Source organism: Nannospalax galili, unplaced genomic scaffold (assembly GCF_000622305.1).
Source record: "Nannospalax galili isolate Female #2095 unplaced genomic scaffold, S.galili_v1.0 scaffold96, whole genome shotgun sequence".
Taxonomy (NCBI): Eukaryota; Metazoa; Chordata; class Mammalia; order Rodentia; family Spalacidae; genus Nannospalax; species Nannospalax galili.
This window is the reverse complement of record NW_008342018.1, coordinates 6,194,207-6,216,643: the sequence shown is the minus strand read 5'-3', so window position 1 is coordinate 6,216,643 and position 22,437 is coordinate 6,194,207. Positions and strand designations below refer to the sequence as shown.

The window sequence follows — 22,437 nt, the reverse complement described above, 5'->3', positions numbered from 1 at the left end:
AGCAAGGATATTTCAGAAAAGTCAAGTTCAATTCAAATAAATGTGATTTATTTCTTGGTAAAGACGGCTCATAATGATTTCTCAAGTTTGCAAAATTAGGTAATTAGGAAAACCTTACTCAACGTGCTAGGAAAAAAAATGTAACATGATCAAAGACAGTCAAATTGGAAAGTTTAAAAATCCTGAATTCTCTCTCTGTATTTGTATCTCTTTCCATTCTGTGCTTTATACACAATCTAGCTTACTGTTCTACCTGTTTAAATTTCCCAACTTTTCTTTACTTGCTCCCATTTTCTATGCTAGGATTACTTTATATTTATTTTTGGACATGACTTCTATGCATTATTTCATGAATCATTTTCATTTTCTGTTCTTTTTCCCCTACTTGTTTTTCTGCTTTCTAAGCCTTTAGTAGTCCACAGTCTTGTTCACTGAAGGGCTGTAGACATGGAGGCAGCTGCAGGGAGTCACACAAGCTTTTCAGTTGGCTTCTGCACCTGGCTCCATGTGTGGAGTTCTTCCCTTGACCACTGCTCCGTAGCACTTCGCTTTCTAAAGCCTTGTCAAGGTGCTTTCCGTTTTTTTCAGTGCACTATTGATGTATTGGTTAGACATGGCAGAAGTCCCGGGAGATGTGGTGAATGCTCACATAAGCCATCACAAGAGAAAAAACTGATTAACCACAGCCAGAGGATGAAAAAGTAGTCTTAAAAAAAAAACGTATTTCCAAGCGTATTTAGTTAGTCATTGGACTTAAAGATTTTCTTCTATTTTAGGAAAAGTAATCAACATTCTAGTATCCTTTTGAACATTATTAACATTACTGAGGTATATTTACAGAGATCTGATTAGTACTGAGACATATTTTTCCTATCTATTAAATTCCCATGCTATGAAGAATAATAGAAGGAGTTGTGAGTTTATTTTAGCACCTTGCTCTTTTAAAGACATGATGAAGGGAAAAATCTAAGGAGACTGAGTCACATACGGCAACTTAATTGAAAATTGCCAGCTTTTTCTTGTCAGTGTTTTCATTAAAGATGTTTATACATGGCAAAAATGTGGATATATATACTTAAAAAGTAAGTAACTGGAATTATCAGTATTTTCCAGCTAGTAGGTAAGGGTCTCACTAGGTATCCGAAGCCACTGCGCTGCTTCAGTCTTTTCAAGAGAATTCTTGGTAAAAAATAAAACCCAAATATCTTTCCTCAAATTCCAACAAGATTTTAGATACTGGCAAAGATGCTTTTGACTTATAAATTAAGTGAATTCATACCAGTTGTTTAGAAAAGCTTATTCAGGTTTCTGGTGAATCCATCAACTAAAATGTGATACTGTAGAGAGGCTTGTAATTGGGGAAATGTGTAAGAGAAAATAGTGAAAGAAAATGGAGAAAACAATAAGCATTTTGAGACGGTAAGACAAGATAGAATCTTGTGATGAATTTTTGATTATTCACAAGTGAATTATATTAATAAATATCTGATGCAAATGCATTCTCAAAATTATATCAATTTTATAGTTATAATTAATATCTTTGAAGTACTTTTAGATACTTTGAAGTATTGTTGGAACTTTCCTCAAAAATGAAACATTGTGTTCTTTAAAATTGATTCATTATAATTTACTGAAAGCTTATTGCAATATACAATTTTGTATTACTACTTCCATCAAAAGGAACAGAAATTAGAAGCAATTCTAATTTTCTTAATCATAACTTGTTCTCAGTGAAACTATCTACTACCACAGACTGTAAAGTAAAAGTTTAAAATTCTATATCTTAAAATGTATCTAAATATATCTTTGTAAAACATGCAGTCTATCACATCAGCTGTCATGAATTGCAGAACAGATTATTCCTGAGAACTGGAAGGAAACAAATAACAAAAAAGTGATTGCAAGTAAAATTATATATTAATACATATTTTAGGTATTATAAATACTTCAAACATAATATTTGGGCTCTGATTTTCATGTTTGTACACATAAAATGAATTCAATAATAAGAGAATATGAAAGAGAAAAACATCAAGTAAAATTTATTAAATCTTCACCCTCCGATAAGAACTACTACAAGTTAGACAGCAGTGTGTATGCCATGCATCATGCAACACACAGGAGAATACAACATTTATGTGTATGATGGAATCATTTCTTCACAACTTAAATTTGCTTTTATACATTTGGTAAAGTTTCACAGTTAATGAGACTGATGATAAATGATAAAAGAGTATTGGTAGTCATTCAACAGCTCCCTGAGGTGAGGACCCTTAATAAGAAAAGTTATTTCATTCTCAAATTATATATCTAAATGACAAATGAAAACTGCATTTCAGTTTATTTTTATGTTCTTCCTTTGAATTTTACTGGTAGTTCTGAGGTTTTCATTTTCATCTCTGCATCTGATTTTTCATCATAAGAAACAGATTCACTTGTTTCATTGGTGAAACTGGTGAACTATTCAGGCAAAATTTGAGAGACTTCAGCCTTCATTCCAGTTATGTAAAACCGTGTAAACGTGTAAAAAAAAAAAAAAAAAAAAAAAACTAAGGAAATTCCACTCTAAACGCTTATAATTTTATATTTAAAATAACATATTTTCTCTTTTCACAAGTGACATTGCTTTGTATCCAAGCTTTTAGTATTCCTTACTTCTTTGTTATGAATGTACTATGTGTACTTTTCTGAACTTTCTGAATTCGTGCAAAACTTATTAGATAATCTAAGCAATTTTAAACCAATCTCTACTAATTAAGAGAGAAAATATACTCATTTTCAAGAGAAAAAGTGCATAATTATCCATACTAAAAGTACCTTCTGCTAACATCAAGAAGATCTTAATGCTTACATATTCAGGTATTAGCAAAATTATGAACACTCTGAATTACACGAATACTTCTGCATCAAAAAAGAACATACAAAAGTCTGTGTATTGTCTTAATCTAATTGCTATACATCAATGATGTGAAAAAATATTTATTAATTGTGAAGTTTTCCATGAATGCTTATCTTTTCAGGGTCTAATGGAACAATTCTATATTAATACTTGAACTACTTCAAATTTAATATATTACATTTTTAGTATAAATTATACATAATATTTCTTCTTTAAATATGACTTCTATGAGACACAAAAGCTTTCTCCCACCACCCTGTCAATTAGAATTTCAAGAATAACGCCTCAAAATGATCTAAGCCTCCTGTTTTAGCTCATCACTTATTTACTGTGTGAACTTGGACCAGGGGTGTTCTCCATCTCATTCTCCTTTTGCCATGCATATCTTCTTGCAGAAATATGATGAAACACTGAGCATCTCCAGAGTCCAGTGAAACATGTCCATTTTTTCCATGCTGTACCCACTCATTCTGTAATCAATCCCAGTTTCAGCGTGCATTTCTAAGCCCTCAATAGTTCATCAGTCAGCAATGATCAGCAGTTCATTTTTAGGCTTGTGCATGATAACTATCAATGATATGTTATAATCGAAGACAAACTTGGGATTACACATAGATTCATTTAAAATAAAAATGTCATTATTTATTGAGATCAATAGATGGCAATAATAGACATTATGTAGGTAATGGTTCTTAATGTTGTAGAGAAAATAGAAGTTTCATAATTTTTAAATACTTATTAGTTTAAGATAAACATTACAATACAGTGAAATCTGATATAAATTGATAAATAACAAGGTATCATTAGCTTAAACAGGAAAACTTCCTCAAGAGCTCAAAGCATTCAGATTTTGAAAATGAAAACTCAAGTGTGCTCAGTAAATACATAGTCTATGCTGGTTCTTAAAATCCCAGCTTTTCCTATCTTGGCATACATTTGAAAGTTCATTGCTAGAAATTAATCAACTTTAGTTACTTGAAAATTAATTGTAAAGGTATTTGCCACCAAGCTTTATAACCAGAATTCCATCCTCAGTACCCACACAGTGGAAGCAGAAAACCAACTTGTGCAAGTTGTGTTCTGACCTCCACCCAGGAATGTGTGCACAGGTGTGCACATGCACACGCACACACATGCACACACACACATAAATGAATGTAATTAAAATATTAGTACAATTTATCAAAATCCAAAACATATTCAATAAATATGCTAACATGTTTAGATATGTATTGAAATGACATTTTTATTTATATACTTTAATGAAGATCAGATTAGGCATAGTGTCACTTGATTTTTGTTCAATGGGAGACTGAGGAAGGAGAATTAAAAGTTCTAAGCTAGCCTGAGCTACTCAGGCCAGCATGCTTACTATGGGAAGATGTTATCTCAAAAAAACAAAACAAAACTACAAATCAGCTGGATGTGATGCACATGTCTTTAATCCCAGAACTCAGGAAGCAGAAACAGAAGAATCTTAGCGAGATCAAGGAGGCTAGGCTTGTCTGCATAATGAGTTCCAGACAAGCTGGGGCTACAGGAAGACCCTGTCTCAAATAAACAAACAAGGAAAAAAGTACAAATGAAGAAAATTAAAATAAAATACTATTCTATAGTACTCAAAAATTACTGGGCTGGAAAAATAGCTCCATCAGTAAAGTGCTTGCTTTGCAATCCTGAGGACTAGAGTTTGATCCCCAGAAGCCAAGTAAAAGATTTGGGTGTGATGGCATGTACCTATAGCCCCTGTGTTGGGGAGTTGGAAGCAGTCAGAACTGTGGGGTATATACCTTCACACATATGTGCATACACACATGATCACAGACAGGTTTATGCAATATGCCCACAATTTTTTAAAGATTTGTTTATTTTATACATATGCATGTTTTGTCTGCATGGATGTTAAGTGCATACATGTCATGTAATGCCCACAGAAGAGGGCGTCGGATCCCCTGGAACTGGAGTTACAGATGGTTTTTAGCTGCTATGTGTGAGCTGGGAACTGAATATTGGTCCTCTGAAAGAACAGTTCCTAACTGTTCCATCCCTCAAGCTCACACACAAATTTTTATATGTGATTCAGAAATTGGATGAACTTTGTTCATGATCAGGTAACATTTAATGGTCTTGCAAATATAATGAAGTTGATAACATTTGTCATTCTCATTTGAAATATTGCCATTGCCATTATACAGTTAGCAACTCTCCTTGATCATTAGGACAAGTATTTGCAGTACAGTGGAGCACTGAGTTTTCTTTCAATAGTATTTATAGCAGATTCCCAGGGCATCTGGTTACCCTGGATTCACTCATCACCATCCTTTGTGCTAGTTTGTCTAAGGTTTGTAGGAATATGGACTGCCAGACTGTCAGTGACAAATGCCTTAGGAAGTCATTTCCCAGGAAACTAAGAAGCATACTTTTAGCGGTTAGTGAAATGTTGCTTTATCCCTACTATTAATTGGTTTGTCAATTTGTGAACCAAATTTCTGTTTAATTTTTCCCTCTGTTTCATGTCTAGATTCAGAAATCTGAATGCTGTCAGTGCTTGGTCTATTCTTTCTGTATTTGTAAAAATAAGAACGTTTGCTGATGCATCAGATTAGGGATGATGGACTAAGAAGCCATTTTACTTGGGATTTTTCTCTATTATCAACTCCATGCATGATTTTTAAAATACTGTTTTTATACTCAACACTTTCAAGTCTTCACTTCCAATATGCCTTTTCCATCAGAATCCTGAGTCTAGAAACATCTATTTCTGATACTTCATTGAAAAACTCTTTATATTTGCAGATCAGATTAATTTTTTAAATGATGAGGGAAACAAAAAGACACAACGAGACTTTTTGGTTCCGATCAGTTTAAGATGCCTTCACCCATCACTCTTTCTGGTTCCTGGAAACATCCTCCACTGTAGAGCTGGCTCTGTGATTACATGTGGAGTCTCTTGTTTTTTTCCTTTTTCTTTCTTCTATTTCTTCTTCTTTTCTTTTCTTTTCTTTTTTTTTTTCCTTACAGGTATGGATCTCTTCTCCAACTGTACAGAGGAATGTAAAGCGCTGGGCCACTCAGATCGCTGCTGGATGCCTTCTTTTGTCCCTTCGGATGGACGCCAAGCTGCAGATTACCGCAGCAACCTGCATGTCCCAGGCATGGACTCGGTTCCTGACACCGAGGTGTTTGAACCTCCGGAAGCCCAGCCTGGGGCAGAGCGATCTTTCTCCACCTTTGGCAAAGAGAAGGCCCTGCATGGCACCCTGGAGAGGAAGGAGCTGGATGGACTGCTGTCTAATACACGAGCGCCTTACAAACCACCATATTTGAGTAAGTATTATACAAAAGCCTGCATCAAAGTATTTCCTTTGAGGAAATAAAACTCAACATTCTTATTGGTGAAAAGAAAAGTTAAGTTCGTTTTGGAAACTTGGGTAAAAATGACTTCTAGATGCAGACAGCACTCCAGTATGGAAAAGCAAAACAGGAAATGGATTTCTATGCTAGGACTTCTGTGTTACCAACTAACCACTGTTCACTTTTATGGAAAGGATTTTCAAATGCTGTCTATAATTACCTATTATGGCACACTTGCTTATTTGATTTCTGTGTGCTTTGAAGGGTTAATCTATGGTGGAGGAACTTGCCTCCATCAGTGAGAGTCTTTTGAGAGAGTGTGAGAGAGCCTGGGGATTAAAGTGCATGGCCTTGTGCATGCCAGGGAAGCAGGTTATGTGGGCTGTATCCCCTGGCCTAGTTTGATTTTTCTTAAAGATTCTGACCGATTTCACCAGCAAATCATGGTTTTATTCTAGTGATATTAAACACATTAGACCAAAACCAGAAAGTAGTGTAGGCCTCATGTTGAGCATGCAATACAGGTTAGTGATTTGCTGGTAGAGACTCAATCTCTGATGAGAGCCAGAGGTACTGGTAATGAAGGCATCTCAGTAGAGAATTGTTCCCTGAGTATTTAAAATAGACTCCTGTGTTGAGACTTGAGACACTGATCATGGCCCTCTGCTCTTTCAATGCTGTGACCATATTTTCTAAATGCATTATCTCATGCAGCCATTAAGTTAAATAAAACTGCTTGAAGATTCTATGACAGATTTCTTTTGAAGATCTTGGGAACGAAATTATCCCATATATTCTTTCCTCCACAGAATCATTTCTTTCTGTTAATGGATTATTATTACTGATAATTTGATCTTGGTTAAGCCACATTAAATAATAATTGAAAGAGGCAAAAGTCAGATTAACAATCAAAATGTAAATTCTACCTGTATTAAGAAATCAATTCTGCATTATATATTCTTTCACCTTCTAGTACCAAGTAAACAAGATTCGTGGAAGCGTAAACAAGAAACAATAAATGAGGTGATAGATTGGGATAGATGGTAGATGCAGCTTTTTTTTTCTGTAGTTTGTGAAGTAGTAAAAATTTCATTTGAAAAGAAAATTAAAGGAAAGAAAAATAAAATAAATGGAATATGTAGTTTGGCCCTTAGGGATATGAAATGTGAAAGACAATGAAGCCACTAAAGCTGTGGCTTCTAGTGTGGTCAATGACAATGTGAACAGGCAAATGCTTGAAAGAACTGTCTTCAAATGCACCAATTTCAATGGCAACGGTGACCATGCAGTGTTTTATCTAGGACTGCATATTCTCACGTTATTTGGAAGCACCATTGACTCCATGGGATATAGTGTTTTAGCACTTCAACATTGATAAATTATTTCTTCTTATAAATCCTTTGTATCTGATTAGGTTTCATTTTAGTTATAATGTGCAAAATGAATAAATATATAAATTACTGAGAGACCTAGCATATGATTTGGGTGCCGAAGAGCTAAAGTTAAATGTATTCACACGTGTTAGTGAATTTAAAGAGGGCAAAAATCAAATTTTTTTAAAGGAGGACTATAATGAGTTCTTCCAAAATTGAATTTGAAACTTCAGTTATTTTTAAGTATAAAATATTTTCAGCACATTTCAGAACTGTTTCACATAAGTTTAAGGATCTATCTTGTAGAAATTCATTATTAGTAATCTCAAGAAGAAAAATAAAAATAGTTACGATCCAAAGGAATCAAAATCTGTACTTTTAAATTAATAATTTTTTTCAATACTAGTAGTCAGCTCAACATACTCCACAGATAGCTGAAATGCAGTGTGTCCCCTTTGCTGCTAACAAGCATAATTTTGGTAAACTACACTTATACGCAAAACTGGAATTAAATATCTAGAAATGCCTTTTCTCCATTTCTAACTTGTTCTTTAATTAGAGTTCAAGCAATAATATTTATTAATAAAACAGTAATGTCCCCATTTTAGCAAAAATTTATGTGTTTCAGAAGAATCTATTATTTTCATAAAGAAGCCTGGTTTCAGGGATATTAATTTTTTTTCAGCATGTGTGCTAAGAACAATAAAAAAATCTGTTATAATACCAGGTAAATTATAGTTGTTTGCTTATTGATGAGACATATGTTAGAGCTCTTAGTTTTTAATCATAGTAGATATTTTTCATTCATCCCTTTTAGCCAGTTAACTGTTTTAAACATCGGGGTTTGGTTTGGAGTGTGACCCCAGTGGAGAAGAAGTGGAAAAAAAAAATGTACTTTTATTACGGTTAGTCCTTCCTGAAATTTTAATCATTTCTAAATTTCCCTGATTTTAAAATAAACTTTCAGTGATTTATGTCACCTTATACTCAAGCAATTATCCTTAAAATTAAATCTTGATCCTGACTTAATAAGCATAGTCTAATTTATTGTTAATTGAATAGTACAAACTATATACCAAGCTGTTCATAACCATCTTCCTTCACACGGTAAAAGTTTAGTACTGTGTCATTTATCTTTAGGAATGGAAATATTCTCATCTTCTAAATTAAAAACCTCATCCCTCATGTGATTAAAGAAGCTAAAAATTGACACTAATTACTTGCTTTTAATCAGAATGTTTAAATAATTATTGAGGTTGCTGTTTTACTTTTGCTAAATGCACATTTAGTTTTATAATGAACATAATGTACATTTGATGTTTAGAAAAATAGCTTTATATTTAGTAATTTTTGAAAGTTTCCACAAATGCCAAATGAGACAATAACTGTCATTTATATAATAAGAAAAAGTTGACATAGATAAAAATATAAATTAGAACATTGTCTATGCCATTAATTTATGAATTCTATGTCTCTGATTTTTTTTTTTGAAACTAAATCACCTTCTGGGAAACACAAGGTGCTTGCACATAATAAAACAAACTTCTTGATAAAAAGAATATTTAGTACAATCATATCTTTGTTAATGCATAGCAATGAATCCATGAAGTTCAGTGTGACCTGTTTACTGAAATGAAACTTTAAAAATGGAGTCCCCTCAGTTAAGAACATTGTGTGATATTTTCCTATTTTTGTTACAACATTATAGTTTTTTACCAGCAGTGAAATTGTACATTGGGTAGACAAATATCTTACCTAGATTTTTTTGAACATTCTCATTTCAGTTTAGCTTTACCTTTGCTTTTATTAGAGTGATAAAAATCCTAAAACAAAATTTTAACTAAAATTAATTTTTCCTTTCTATAGAGATTAGAAAAACTGCATTTTTATGAAGATTCATGGGATATATTTTTAAAGTATAGATGTTTTATTTAAAGTAATCTTGTCCTTTAAATGACACAATTTCATGAAGCAATCTGGCTTATCTCAACAAATGAGAAACATTCAACCCTGGGGCCTTGGAGATGCTCAGTAGATGAAGTGCTTGCTGTGTATGCATAGGGAGCTGAATTCAGATACCCAGAACCCAGATAAAAAGCTTGGATAGAAATGCATACCTATAATGCCAGAGCTAGGGAGGTGGAGAAGGGCAGATCCCTTTGACTTGCAGGTCTGATATCCTAGCCAAATTCTTGAACTCGGATTCAGGGAGGACCTCTCCTCAAGAAACAATTTGGTGAAGCTGCAGAGGAAAATACCTGATGTTAACCTTTGGACACACACACACACACACACACACACACACACACACACACACACTCCACTGATAAAATAATAAAACTCCACTGATAAAATATTCTTGGAAATTTCTTGAACTTGTGGAGTTTTCTGGAATGGTCAGTTTAGAGATATCCACATGTTGAAATATGTCATAGTACATTCTGCCTTCACATTATACACCTTCTAGACAAATGCTTCATACCAAAATCTCACTCTGCCTTACTTCATTTTTACCAGCTTTTTGAAAAGTTTCATAGTTCACCCTTACCATATCAAAAAGACATCAAAAATTTAAAACATTGTGTCTGCAACATTGCTGGCAGTTTACTTAGATCTGTTTTTAGAAAACAAAAGTTTTGAAAAAGTTTTTTAGGCACCTGTCTATATCATGTCTGTGAGCATGTCAATTCTTCAGCTGATAGGAATTGTGGAAACATTTTGTTTGATAATGTCTCTCCCAATGTCTTTATCTCCGTGTGCCTTCTGTGAGTTTCATAATTTGCTGAACGCAATAGCATGGTGGGAGAACATATAGAATTCAAAGAAAAGTGACTTTTCTTGATACTCATTACTCCTGCTCATTTACACCCCCTGTGTGGTGTTATTGTGGAATGTGTCTGTTCCTTTAATGTCATAAATACAGCATTATATTCAGGTGAATCTATGATGTAAGTACTTTTATTTAATATCTTTTTTAAAGAAAATCACTTGTATGATTTTTTCTCCTTTCTTTAAGATACTTATTTATGTTCCTTTTTCTTCCAAGTTTTGTTACCAATTATGCATATATTTCTGAGAGTTTTTCTGTTGCTCTCTTCTTCTCCTCATACACCCAGATCCAGGAACCCAATTTACTTGATATTTTTCTTTATCCCTTTGTGACAAACCTCTGTTCTTAGACTCCTACTAGCTGTGCTGTTTTTCCATTAACTTCCTTTGTTCAAGGATTATGAAGAAATTTCTTGTAAACAAAATAGTTTACTCACTTCAGCAGGAAAGAAATGATAACTCAAGATCAGTAGAAAAGTTCAGCTCTATCTATATTCTGTGTCTACTGTTAGAATTTAATGTTCACTGAATTGTATTATATTCCACTTATGTGGAAAACACTTATCTATTCACAGCTCCTATCATTATTGTACTTAGCTGAAGACAGTATTTGCCTGGAGCTTCCCTATAACTCTAAGAACATGAGATAATACGACATTGTGTATTTCTTCTTTAGTTCTTGGTACTAATGTATCTCAACTAGTAGGATTTAAAGTGAAAGTTATACAAACTCTCTGGAGAGACAACTGTGGAACACGTTGATTCATTTCGTTCCCAATGCTTTGGTCCATTTCTGTGGCGGTTTGTTTCTTTCTTAGACATCTGTGCTTCTCTGTGACCAGCCTTGTGACATCTCATATCTTTGCTTTCGGATGATTTGGATCTAGTTTTCACCCAAGAACTCCCTGATCCCTCTGTTAAAGAACTTTTTCATAGTTCCATTAATCAGCATACATGCTATCCATATCATTCTCTGCAATTTTTTAAATGGTGTTTAAAAATGGCATTAAATCCAATTTAACTTCTTTTGATAATTTTACTTAACAGTTTGCTGAAACCATCATATTCTGAGAACAAAACTTACATGATAGTTATTAAATCTGATATGTAGGATTCTCAGCAATTATTAATGTTGCTAAAATTTGCTTCTGTCTTGTTATTTTGTTCCCTGATATAATTAATCTTTTGGCATATTTAAACCCAGCAATGAACATTATGTGATAAATCACAGTATTATGAAAAAAATTGATGAATGGGCATTTTGAAGTGTGTGGATTTTCTATAGTGCTATCATCATTCACTCATTAATTCATGCATCTGAATACACACACACTTTTTGCCTTCTTAAACCAAAACTTTGCTTTCAAACTTTTGTTTTCTAATTAAACTTTTTCTAAATGGCACATTCAAAACTTGAGTTATTCAAGCTGTTAAACGATGCCTAAATATGGTGTTTAAATTATGATGTATTTATTTTGATTTGTTCACAACTCTTTTAGAATCTTAATCACGCCCTTCTTGCTTCTCTTCGAGGCTTTCTTATTTGTGTTGTATTTACTAGTGTTGTGTTCACCCTATTCCCTCACCTTTCTGTGAAGCTAATGAATACACCCATTCTCTTATGTTAAATCACTTATTTAAATTCCCCATGTGAGCTATTCATGGAAACCATTCATAATTATATTCTTGATCTAAATAAACTATTGTCACTTAAGGACATAAAGAAGAAAGAAATGTTAAAAATTAGCTATTCATTTACATAAGATCCTGTAGTCATCTATAGCAGACTATATCTATTTGAGAAAAATTTATTTCATGCATACTTTTCATCTTATTTTTGCATATTAATATTTTTATGTACTTCATTTCACATTACAGATCATTTGTACCCTCTTTCTTGTTTTGTACACTGGAAGTAAACCCTTTTAAACATTTGTCCATCATAAGAGCCTAACAAAAGAAGATTATCAATTAAAATATAACTAGAATTACTGAATGAAAAGGAATGACCATCCGGAAAATTTTTTCCTGCATCATCGTACAGAAGATTCCAGTCAAAATAGAAATACTTTAAGTTATAAGCATATTGTAAATGATCTTGGAATATGCAAATTGATTGGCCTATAAACATCATTAAACAATATCCAGTACAATGTGCTAAATGTTTATTGGGTGCATGTGTCTACTAAATTCCTATTAATAGGAGATAGATTATGTCGCTTAAATTTGTTTAAGATGAAACAGTACTATTAAGCTTGAATCCCAATGGTGAAGGCCTATCATCCTTTCCACTCACTTAGTTGAGGCTTAAGGATTCCAGATTTGAGACCAGTTTGGCCTATTGAGTGAGTTTAAGCCCAACGTGGGAAACCTAGAAAGATTTTGTCTCTCAGTAGAAATTAAAAGAGGGCTGGGCATACATCTCAGTGGTAGAACATTCATATAGAATTTGTGAAACCCTAGGTGCGATTACTAGTAATCTAAAAATAATTATACAGAGATAAATAAATACATGCATAAAATATTAGTGAATAAAAACTATAGTCAGCTGATGTGAATCATTTTTATGCTATTGAGAGTATAAAATACAGTTCTTTGAGGCTCTGTAAGACTTGCAAATCACTGCAAAGTTTGATCCAGGTCAGTTCAGGTGGAGAGAGTGTAGAGATTTGAAACCAATGAGTCTTAATGTAACCATTGTCAAAGGACATGCATAAAAACCACTTGTGATCAAGAAAAATTTGTAGTTATAAAGGGAGTTTATATCTGATTCTAGATTTGATATATTATATAAAATCAAATGTATGTTATATGCCTAGAAAATGTTTAGAAAACCTAAAGATGATCTGAAAATTAATACAGAACTCTAATAGTGTAATTTAAAATTTTATTTTCTTTAAAATTATACATCAAATGATAGTTTTCAAGTTGAGCACAGATACATATACCATATGCTAAATATCAAGGCACATACTTGTATTCTTTCTTTTAGAGATACATTTTTGAACTCTATAATTGAAGAGACAGTGCTGAGCTTAATTTTTTCAATGTTCCTATGTATACACAATGGAGTATTTTTTTTAAATTATCTATTATAGCTTTAAGTCATTGAGTGAGACAAGTGGCCATATACATATTAATATATTCTGTTTTCAAGATTCAGTCTATGGCTACCCCTACATAGCTTTGAACCCACACAGAAACATTATGCTTATCTATCAAATTCTGTAATTATTATCATCAGTTTCAGAGGAAGAGATGACTGGGATTCAGCTTGACAAAATAATACATTTGTTCAACTAATGACTCCTCTATCTTCAGCAACTGCTAACAGGCCATAGTACTTATTGAGAAGCTGATGGGTGACAGACTCTCTTTATTCTGTTTTTCTACTTCTTGAGATCTAGCTTATAATTTTTAAGCAACAGTTAACAATGGTTCACAACACTTAAGAGAAGAAGCAAATTAACTATGACACTGTGAAGGAAATAAATTTGTGGCTCCAGTGCTATATGTTTAAAAGAAGACATTAGTTTTTCATTTCTAGGAAAAAAATGTATTCAGTGTAGCATTTGCCCTTTATAATGTTCACATTAGACCAAATGTTACACTAGCTTGCCATACTTCCTGGGTGGAGTGTTTAGCTGTTTATTTTTCACACACTAGAAACTTGGCTTCAGTTTAGCAATGTTAAATTTCATGTATATGCCAATGGCTGTATTTGGGCTGAAAATTATATTTTACTTTATTCTGTAAAAGCAAATCATAACAATATAAATATGTAAATTATCATCTTATAAATATGCAAATGTTTTTGTCATCATATTCAAATAAGTTTTGTAGTTGGGTGTGAATAAAAGCACCTATGCATAGATGTAATGCATAATAAATTGGAGGCAAATGCAAATACATATTTTCTATTTTAAATTTCAAGTTTTGGGAGCCTATGAGAAGGCTCAGTAGGTAAAGGCACTTGTTGCCAAGCTTAAGGACCTGAGTTTGATCCCCTGGCCGTGAGTGGTAGAAAGAGAAAGCTGACTGCCAAAAGTTGTCATTTTTTTGGGGGGGGTCTTTTTTGAGACAGGGTCTCCCAGTAGCCCCAGCTGTCTTGGAACTCGCTGTGTAGACCAGGCTGGCCTTGAACTCACAGAGATCCACCTGCCTCTGCCTCCCAAGTGCTAGGCAAAAGTCATCTTTTGACTTCAGCATGTGTGAAATGTACTCACCCCCACTTACACATAATCAATAAATGTAGTAAAAAATTTTAAATGAGGGGGCTGGAGAGATGGCTCAGTGGTTAAGAATACTGATTGCTCTTGCAGAGGACCCGGGTTCGATTCCCAGCACCCACATGGCAGCTACTAACCATCCTTAACTCCAGTTCCAGGGGAACCCGAAGCCCTCTTTTGACCTCCATGGCATTGCACTACATGGGTGCACTCACATACATGCAGGCAATACAGTCATACACATAAAATAATAATAAAATTTTCTTTAAAAAAAAAACTTAAAAGAATTTAAAAATCTCTTCGGTAAGGGACTAGTCAGGACAGCAGAACTCTTTTTTTTATCAATAATTAAACACATCACTGGTTGCAACATGTCAAATATGACATTAGTAAACTAAGTCAATGCAACAAAGTTTTCTTGGTGATATAGGCTTGACAAGTTATAGGCTTAACAAGTTATGTAAGCTAAACTGTTTTACATGAAGGTTTAGCAAACACGATCTGAGGAGGCCATGCATAATGATATGAGTTAGTGTGATGGTCTGTCAGTTGCTGTATGTTATATGCCTAGAAAATGTTTAGAAAACCTGAAGATGATCTGAAAATTACTATAGAACTTTAATAGTGGAATTTAAAATTTTAGTTTCTTTAAAATTATAGATCATGTGGTGGCACACACCTTTAATCTGAGCACTCGGGAAGCAGAGTCAGGTGGATCTCTCTAAGTTCAAGGCTAGCCTGGTCTACATAGTGAGTTCCAGGAGAGCTGAGACTACAGGAAGACCATGTCTCCACAAAAGACCAAAAAAAATTATAGATCAAGTGATTGTTTTCAAGTTGAACACAGATATGCTTAGTAGAATCTATTGATTCATTATTCACTTCAGTCTTTGTAGTAAAGAGTGGTCACAAATGGTCGTACCATCGGTGGGGTTCTGTTGCTATACGTTACATGTGCTTTTAATGAGAGCTTGTTCAAACTTATGCAAAAGTACAGAAATTGATGTGTCAGTGTTCCGTATTTTTCATCAACTCTTGGTCAAATTTGCTTCATCCAAAAGTGAAAGTTCCTGTCCTTTCATTTGGATATTTCAAAACAAATCTGGGGAATCTAGCTATACAGTTCATTCATATTTCATCAAGAGTTATTAAAGATAAAGTTTCTAACACAAGACTAGTAAATATATTGGGGATGAAAATTAGATACTACTTTATTTCACAAAGGATATTTTAAAACATTTCTATAAATATTCTAGTCTTTAAAATGCTCCTTTTTTTTTTTTTACTATCATTGATTAGTTGTTGTTCCAGTTTCTCAAACAGTCATATTAGCAATTTTCTGACACAGGGTCTCCACATAGTCCTAGCTGGCCTGAAACTTGCTATGAGACCTGTCTGGCCTCAGTATGGAGATTTGCCTGCCTCTGCCTCTTGAGTGCTGAAATTAAAAGACTTGAGCCACCACACAGAACTCAGATAAACATTATTGATATTTAAAAGTAATTTTCTTGATTCATGGTGAAATAAGCTTTTAAAGATATAAAACACTTTTAAGAATTTTAACCAAGCTATTATGAATTTAAAGTACTCTAAAAAATCACAAATATTTAATAACATGAAATTTCCTCAAAATGAGAAGTCCTTCCCTATGTCATCAGTGTCCTGAACATCTCTCCAAATTGTGTCTCTCTGTACTATGTCAAGAAGATTTGAAGAAATCTTGCATTCTCCATGCTACTATCAAATCTGTTTAGAGATATTTTAGCTGTTAATGATTAGTCTATCTGTATTTTAAAATTTATTATTGGAAAAAATGAAATTAGCAGAATATGGAGCTACACTAAAATTTTGAAGAAAGTTGATACTATTGAAAAACCCACCAGCAAATCTTAATCTCTACTAATGTATAAGGAAAAAGACAATCTTTAACATGTGGTTTTGACTGTCTAGTATCTTGGAGCTATCTCTAAATTTGTCTATCAGACATGCTCAACAGTCATCTTTGTGTATCTGTCATTCATTGAAACACAATCTCCCATGGACTTGGATTGTAGAGAAACATATATAAAAATGTCAAGTTAAGTACCAGAATAAAACAAAAGAGAAGAAAAATTGAGGTTCATTTCCTTGAGCCCCCATTAGAGAATTATCACAAATTGTGATTTTGATGTTTAAAGGAAACTTTCAATGAAGAGACCAGCATTTTAAAGAACAGCATATCTTAATTTTTTTAAATGATGAACTGTGAATTGAGAAGAAAAGGGGGGAGAGATGACATTATAGATGTTAAGTATTTGAGCAGAGGTTACACAAATAAGATAGTAAACATTTCACCTGTCTTTAAGAGGAGCAGAAATGAGAAAAAAGGCATATTCAACCCCTGCCAAGATTGAACTAAAGTGCTATAACAAAAGCCCTGCCCCTTAGACTGGTATTTGCTCTGGACCCACGGAAAAAATTCATTTCGAAAGCTTCAGGAATTGTAAATGTATGCAGATGCCACCTGTGACTGGACACCTAGGTCTCCTCACCTTCTAGACTTCTGATGTTGCTTTTTCTCACAAAACGCTGCTCTCAAGATGAGTACAGCAGAAATGTGAGGTGGTACAGCTGGTCAGAGGGTAAAGCTTTGAGAAACCATTGGTTTGTTTATTTGATTCCCTTTCTGTGTCTCAGTGTATAACATCTTAGATTTCTTTCTTTCCTTCGAATTTTAAAGAGAAAAAATGTTCACTTCTTGATGCTCTTTACTTTTACCTCACACAATAATTTATAATGGAATAACATGCCTTAAAGAAAAATTCAAATTTTAGTAAAAGGCAGAGCTTTGGGGAGTTGTCTAGAGTCCAAAAAGATGAATATTCAAAGGTCAGCTATTCTACATATGCATTAAATAAATAGGTTGCATATGTTGAAATGACGAGCCAGAAACTCAAAGTTTATAACACCACTTGATATTTTATAAAATGCTGATTTTTGAGAAGAACCTGAGCATATCTTCGAGCCTTTTCGTTATTGAGATTGTTTATTTGTTTATTTATTTTATTCTTTTTAAACAGGGCTTCTCTGTACCTCCAGCTGGCCTGGAACTAGCTATGTAGACCAGGCTGGCCTTGATCTCACAGAGATCCATGTGCCTCTGCCTCCTGAGTGCTGGCATTAAAGGTATATACCACCATGCCTGTCTAGTTTATTATCTATTGTGGGAATTTTCCAATTTGGGTATTATGTTATCCTCCACTGAATTTTAAGAAAATCCACATAGGCAGTGTGTAAAATGGTCTTCAGTTAAATAAAAAGGAAACGGTTTCGTTCATTGTCAAGATCAAGTTATCTGTGTGCTTACATTGAACTTTGAAGTGGTATATACTTTTCCATGTTATTTTGAAAGTGAACTGTAAGAGGAATATATATTCATTGTATTTGAGGCTTGTGTTTTGGAGATTCAGTTAAACTGTAGCATTATTCTAGTAATGCAGAAACTAGAATTAATCGTGTACTTTAGAAGAATGAAATGAAAGACAAAACTATCAAATGTGGAAAAGTATTAGTAAACATTTATGTTGAATTTAGTAATAGCAATACTAGATACTTAGGGAGTGTTCATTTTATAGTACGAACAGACAAAATAATATATAATGCAGCCACTGGTAACAAAAGTTGTTAAAAAGAATCAGAATTCATCAGTTCTTGGTTATGGGGTAAAGCCAATAAAGCTCAGGTTATACTAAATAATTTTGAAATCAAATATATAAACATTTTATGTACTTTTGTGCTTGTATCTTTCCATAATATGTATAGCTAATTTTGTAACAGCCAAAGGACTGTTTAGTAGTAGAAAAAATGAAATGCCCTTCATTGAGGAGTCCAGTGAATTGTAATTTTCTAGGGTCATAGATATTTTCATATCTTATAGAATGGTATTAAAACATTTGTGAAGTTATAGAAATAAAATAGTGTAAAATCATAAAAAGAAATGAGAGAGAGGGAAAAAAGGAAGGGAGGAGAGAGAACTATCCAGTACTTGAAGCAGGTATTTGCAAGTTATTGACAGAAGCAGTATAAGCCACATTCTTTTGATTTTTAAAAATTTTTCAATATTACTGCATCCTAGAATATTTGTTCTTGGAGTTTATTTGACCTAGAACCACATTATAAAAATATTCTCTATCCTTGCTTGGTATATAGAGAAATTATGTCCCATGAACTCACCACAGATGGATGTGTAAATAAAAAAAAATAACATTTAAAATACAAATATACTAAGTAAATAAGATGAAATATTCATGAATGATCTCTAGGGGAAAATGAAAAATAATATAACAACTCTGGTTGAGAACACAAAGGGACATAGACGTATCTGTGACTTGTGGTCTTGCGTGGCTGAATGCATTGCTGCTTGATGGGGATGAGCTGTTCCTACTCTGCACATTGAGATGCTCCGATAGGGGCAGGTCAGTGTCCCTGTGCTGGGTCATCCTAAGCAATGCATAGGCATGCTGTAATCATCGTATCTCTCTGTTATCTTCAGGCCTCATGCAAACCTCCAGCCCTCTTTTTAGATATAAATAATCTTTACAGTCCATGAGGATTTAAGCTCTTCTCCTGAATCCTTGTAAAACAGTTGAGAAACTTTGGCCCCCTTGTTTGACAAAAGGGAATTACTAATAGGTTTCTCTGGTTTTATCCCTTTTAATTCTATTATAACTTGGAAGTCTTCATGTTAGACCGCATGATTTTGTATATTCTCCTCACAGGATTGACTTTTGCATTCATCAGGCTCTGGGTCCGCTTCTCAAATGTGGTCTTCGTGCTTGTCCTCAAGTCAGAGAGTGACACCATAAGGTGAAGCTGCCTGGTCATGGGGACAGCTCATCATGTTCAGACTGCCCCAGCAGTGATAGCTGTGAGCTCTGGAATTTCTTTAGTCTTTCTGTAACTTGCTTTCCTATCTGTAACACAGATCCTCAAAAGCTCATGGTGGAGACTAAATCATTGAACATATTTAAAGCAGAGCACCTACCCAAAGGAAGCATTCATTAAGTGTGGAGGCAGCCATATATTCAGTTAAAATGAGAACAATGACAGGCCTAAGCATGGATGAAATTAAAATTCTCAGCTTAAATAGAACTAATTATGCCCTCATTTGACTCCCAGAGAAAAATCAGACTCCAAGTGTTCTTTTCACAATAAATCACTATTTTGCATCTCCAGCTAATGTATTCGTTCACAGAACACAGTATCCCTATTTTTCCCTTTTTATCCTTTAAGATATGACAGAACCAAATGTCTAATATACAGCAAAGATTAAGCTTCAATCATTTTATGAATGTTAGTCTTTTAACATTTTACCTTATTCTTTTTCCCAACTTGTGTATTTATAATGAGTGACAACAGTTAATTCTGTAAAACAGTGACATAGAATCCTCATTTTTAAAACAATTCAGTATGTAACACATTAGGTTTAATGATTATTTAAAAAAAAATTAAAGCACGTATACTTTCTGGCCAAAAATGAGGGAGAGAATAATATGAGTCAATGTTGTATTCAATTTATCTCCTCTACATTTTGACAATTGTGTTGCAACATTAGCATAAGCTTTGGACATAGGCTGGATGCTGTTACTCAGTGGTTACTTAGCCCTAAATGTAAGAGACAGAGATGCCCCAAATCTTCAAAAAAAAAAAAGTCTGTAAGAAGTGAAAGTCATGCATTCTTGTGAAATGTATGAAAGATTCTTTGTCTACTTAGATCAGGAATGGAACACATAAAATCAGAGGGATTTTGTGGCTCTTTTACTTCACTGAAATATTATGTAATAAACCTTATGCTCTCAGTCAACCTGATATTTGTGTTTCATACCTTTATCTTTCAAAATCAGTCAGGACTGTAGCATTGTGGTAAAAATCCCATTTGAAATAACCCCCCAAAATAACACAGACTTTACTTTCTATAATAGATTTTCATTGACTCACTGTGTATATTCTGATCGTTTTATGATTTTGTTTTTTTTTCTGTTATACCTTCTACCTAAATCTTACAGATAGCCGGATGAATGGATGGATGGGTGGATGGATGGATGACTAGATAGATAAATGATAGATTAATAGATATTTCATAATTTCAGGGGATGTTTAAATATCTATCTATAAATCTGTGCATAGATACAGATCTATGTAGAGCTATAGATACAATTATTTTGATTGAATAACAAAAGGCCCAACAACTAAGTTCTAATGCCCAATTTCTTCTCAAGAATCATAGCATTCTTATTTACTTTTATTTAACATTTATTTCTCATGTTTAAAAATATTCTGATTTTTTTTTCGTCTTTTTGAGACAGGCTCTCCTTGTAGATCCAGCTGGCCTGGATTCACTATGGAGCACAGGCTGGCCTCAAACTCATAGAGATCCGCTTGCTTCTGCCTCCCAAGTGCTGGGATTAAAGGTGTGCACCACCACGCTCAGCTGATCAGAATTTACATTTACTACTACAGTATCCTACTATGGAAGAATTGGAAAAATTAAAATGTATTTAATTGTTTTTGCTTTTAATAAGCTTACAGGTGAAATTAGTATAGTGAATTATAATTAAGCACTTTTTCCTTTCACAAAATTCACAGTTTTTCCTTGTTTCAATGTTGTTTTAAAGTCCTCATCATGGTAACAGAAGTACAGATATTTACTTTATTAAAATAAAGTGTATTTAGTGGTCTATGGAAATATTCTATGTAACACAATGAAGCAAGAATTACACAGTGTTATCATCTGTGTATTGTCCTTAGAAGTTTCCTGATGGAGTACAAGAACATTTTAGGTGTACAGAATTGAATGAACAAAACTGCAAAATTGGAGACCTGGTGGCTAAATCTGTAATGTGTATCTAGATGTATAATGGAAATTTTGAAAGTTATGTTTTGGATAAATTAAGGTATACTTTGAATAACAGTATACACAGAAACAGCCTACCAAACCTGTAATATATTATGTGCATTTATCAGATACAAATCCATTTAAATCTTGGTATCAGAATTCGGTATTCTTACTGTCACCAATTCAGAGATCATAAAACTAAGGAAAAGCAACATGGAGTATCTCATCAGATTCTTCTTCATGGTAGTGAAGAGCCATGCTTTTTATTTGAGCCCATTTATCTTTAGCCTGGATGCTTGTGACCAATTCGTTCTTGATTTTTAGGCATACGAATCTGATCACAGTTCTAAAGGATGTGTTGTTAGGTGGTGCACTTTGTCTTACTAAGAGTATGGTTCAAGCTGTCATGCTTTGTGGCCATTAAGACTTAAGTAAGAATGTTTCTGCTGGAGAATAAACATGAAGGAAGTGCTATTAATGAGATTATAAGAAGAAAAAGAAAGATTGTATAGCTAAATGCAGGAACAGCTAGCAAAAGGAGTTATCAAGGTCAGTTCTCTAGTCCTGAGACCAGATGTCAGAGAAAGGTCACATCATCATTAATAGCAATAGTAAAGAAATTCTCATGCTGATTGGGGTCCATTTTCATTATTTAGAAAACTGAGAGGTAAGGGTGTACCTTAGTGGTAGAATGATTGGCTAGCATGCCTGAGGTAGCTGGATTTGAACCCCTGTGCTATCAGAGGGAGGGAAGAAGGAAGGACAAAGATAACCAGCTAAGAGCACCATTTGAAGTGCATTTTATTAGAAAGGAAAAAGTTGTCAAGTTTTTTTTTCTGTTTGAATCACACTTGCATTCATATTTAATAGTTTTAGGTC

The 22,437-nt window shown here is 33.7% G+C and overlaps 1 protein-coding gene across 2 annotated transcripts in view; it reads left to right on the top strand.

Annotated features, from left to right (window-relative positions):
* Pcdh10 (protocadherin 10) overlaps positions 1 to 22,437 on the top strand; it is a 63,915-nt gene that overhangs the window by 8,587 nt on the left and 32,891 nt on the right. For both annotated transcript variants that reach the window (XM_008837825.1, XM_008837826.1), the window contains exon 4: positions 5,921 to 6,226. In XM_008837825.1, the coding sequence (XP_008836047.1) occupies positions 5,921 to 6,226 (306 nt within the window). The remainder of the gene's footprint in view (positions 1 to 5,920; positions 6,227 to 22,437) is intronic.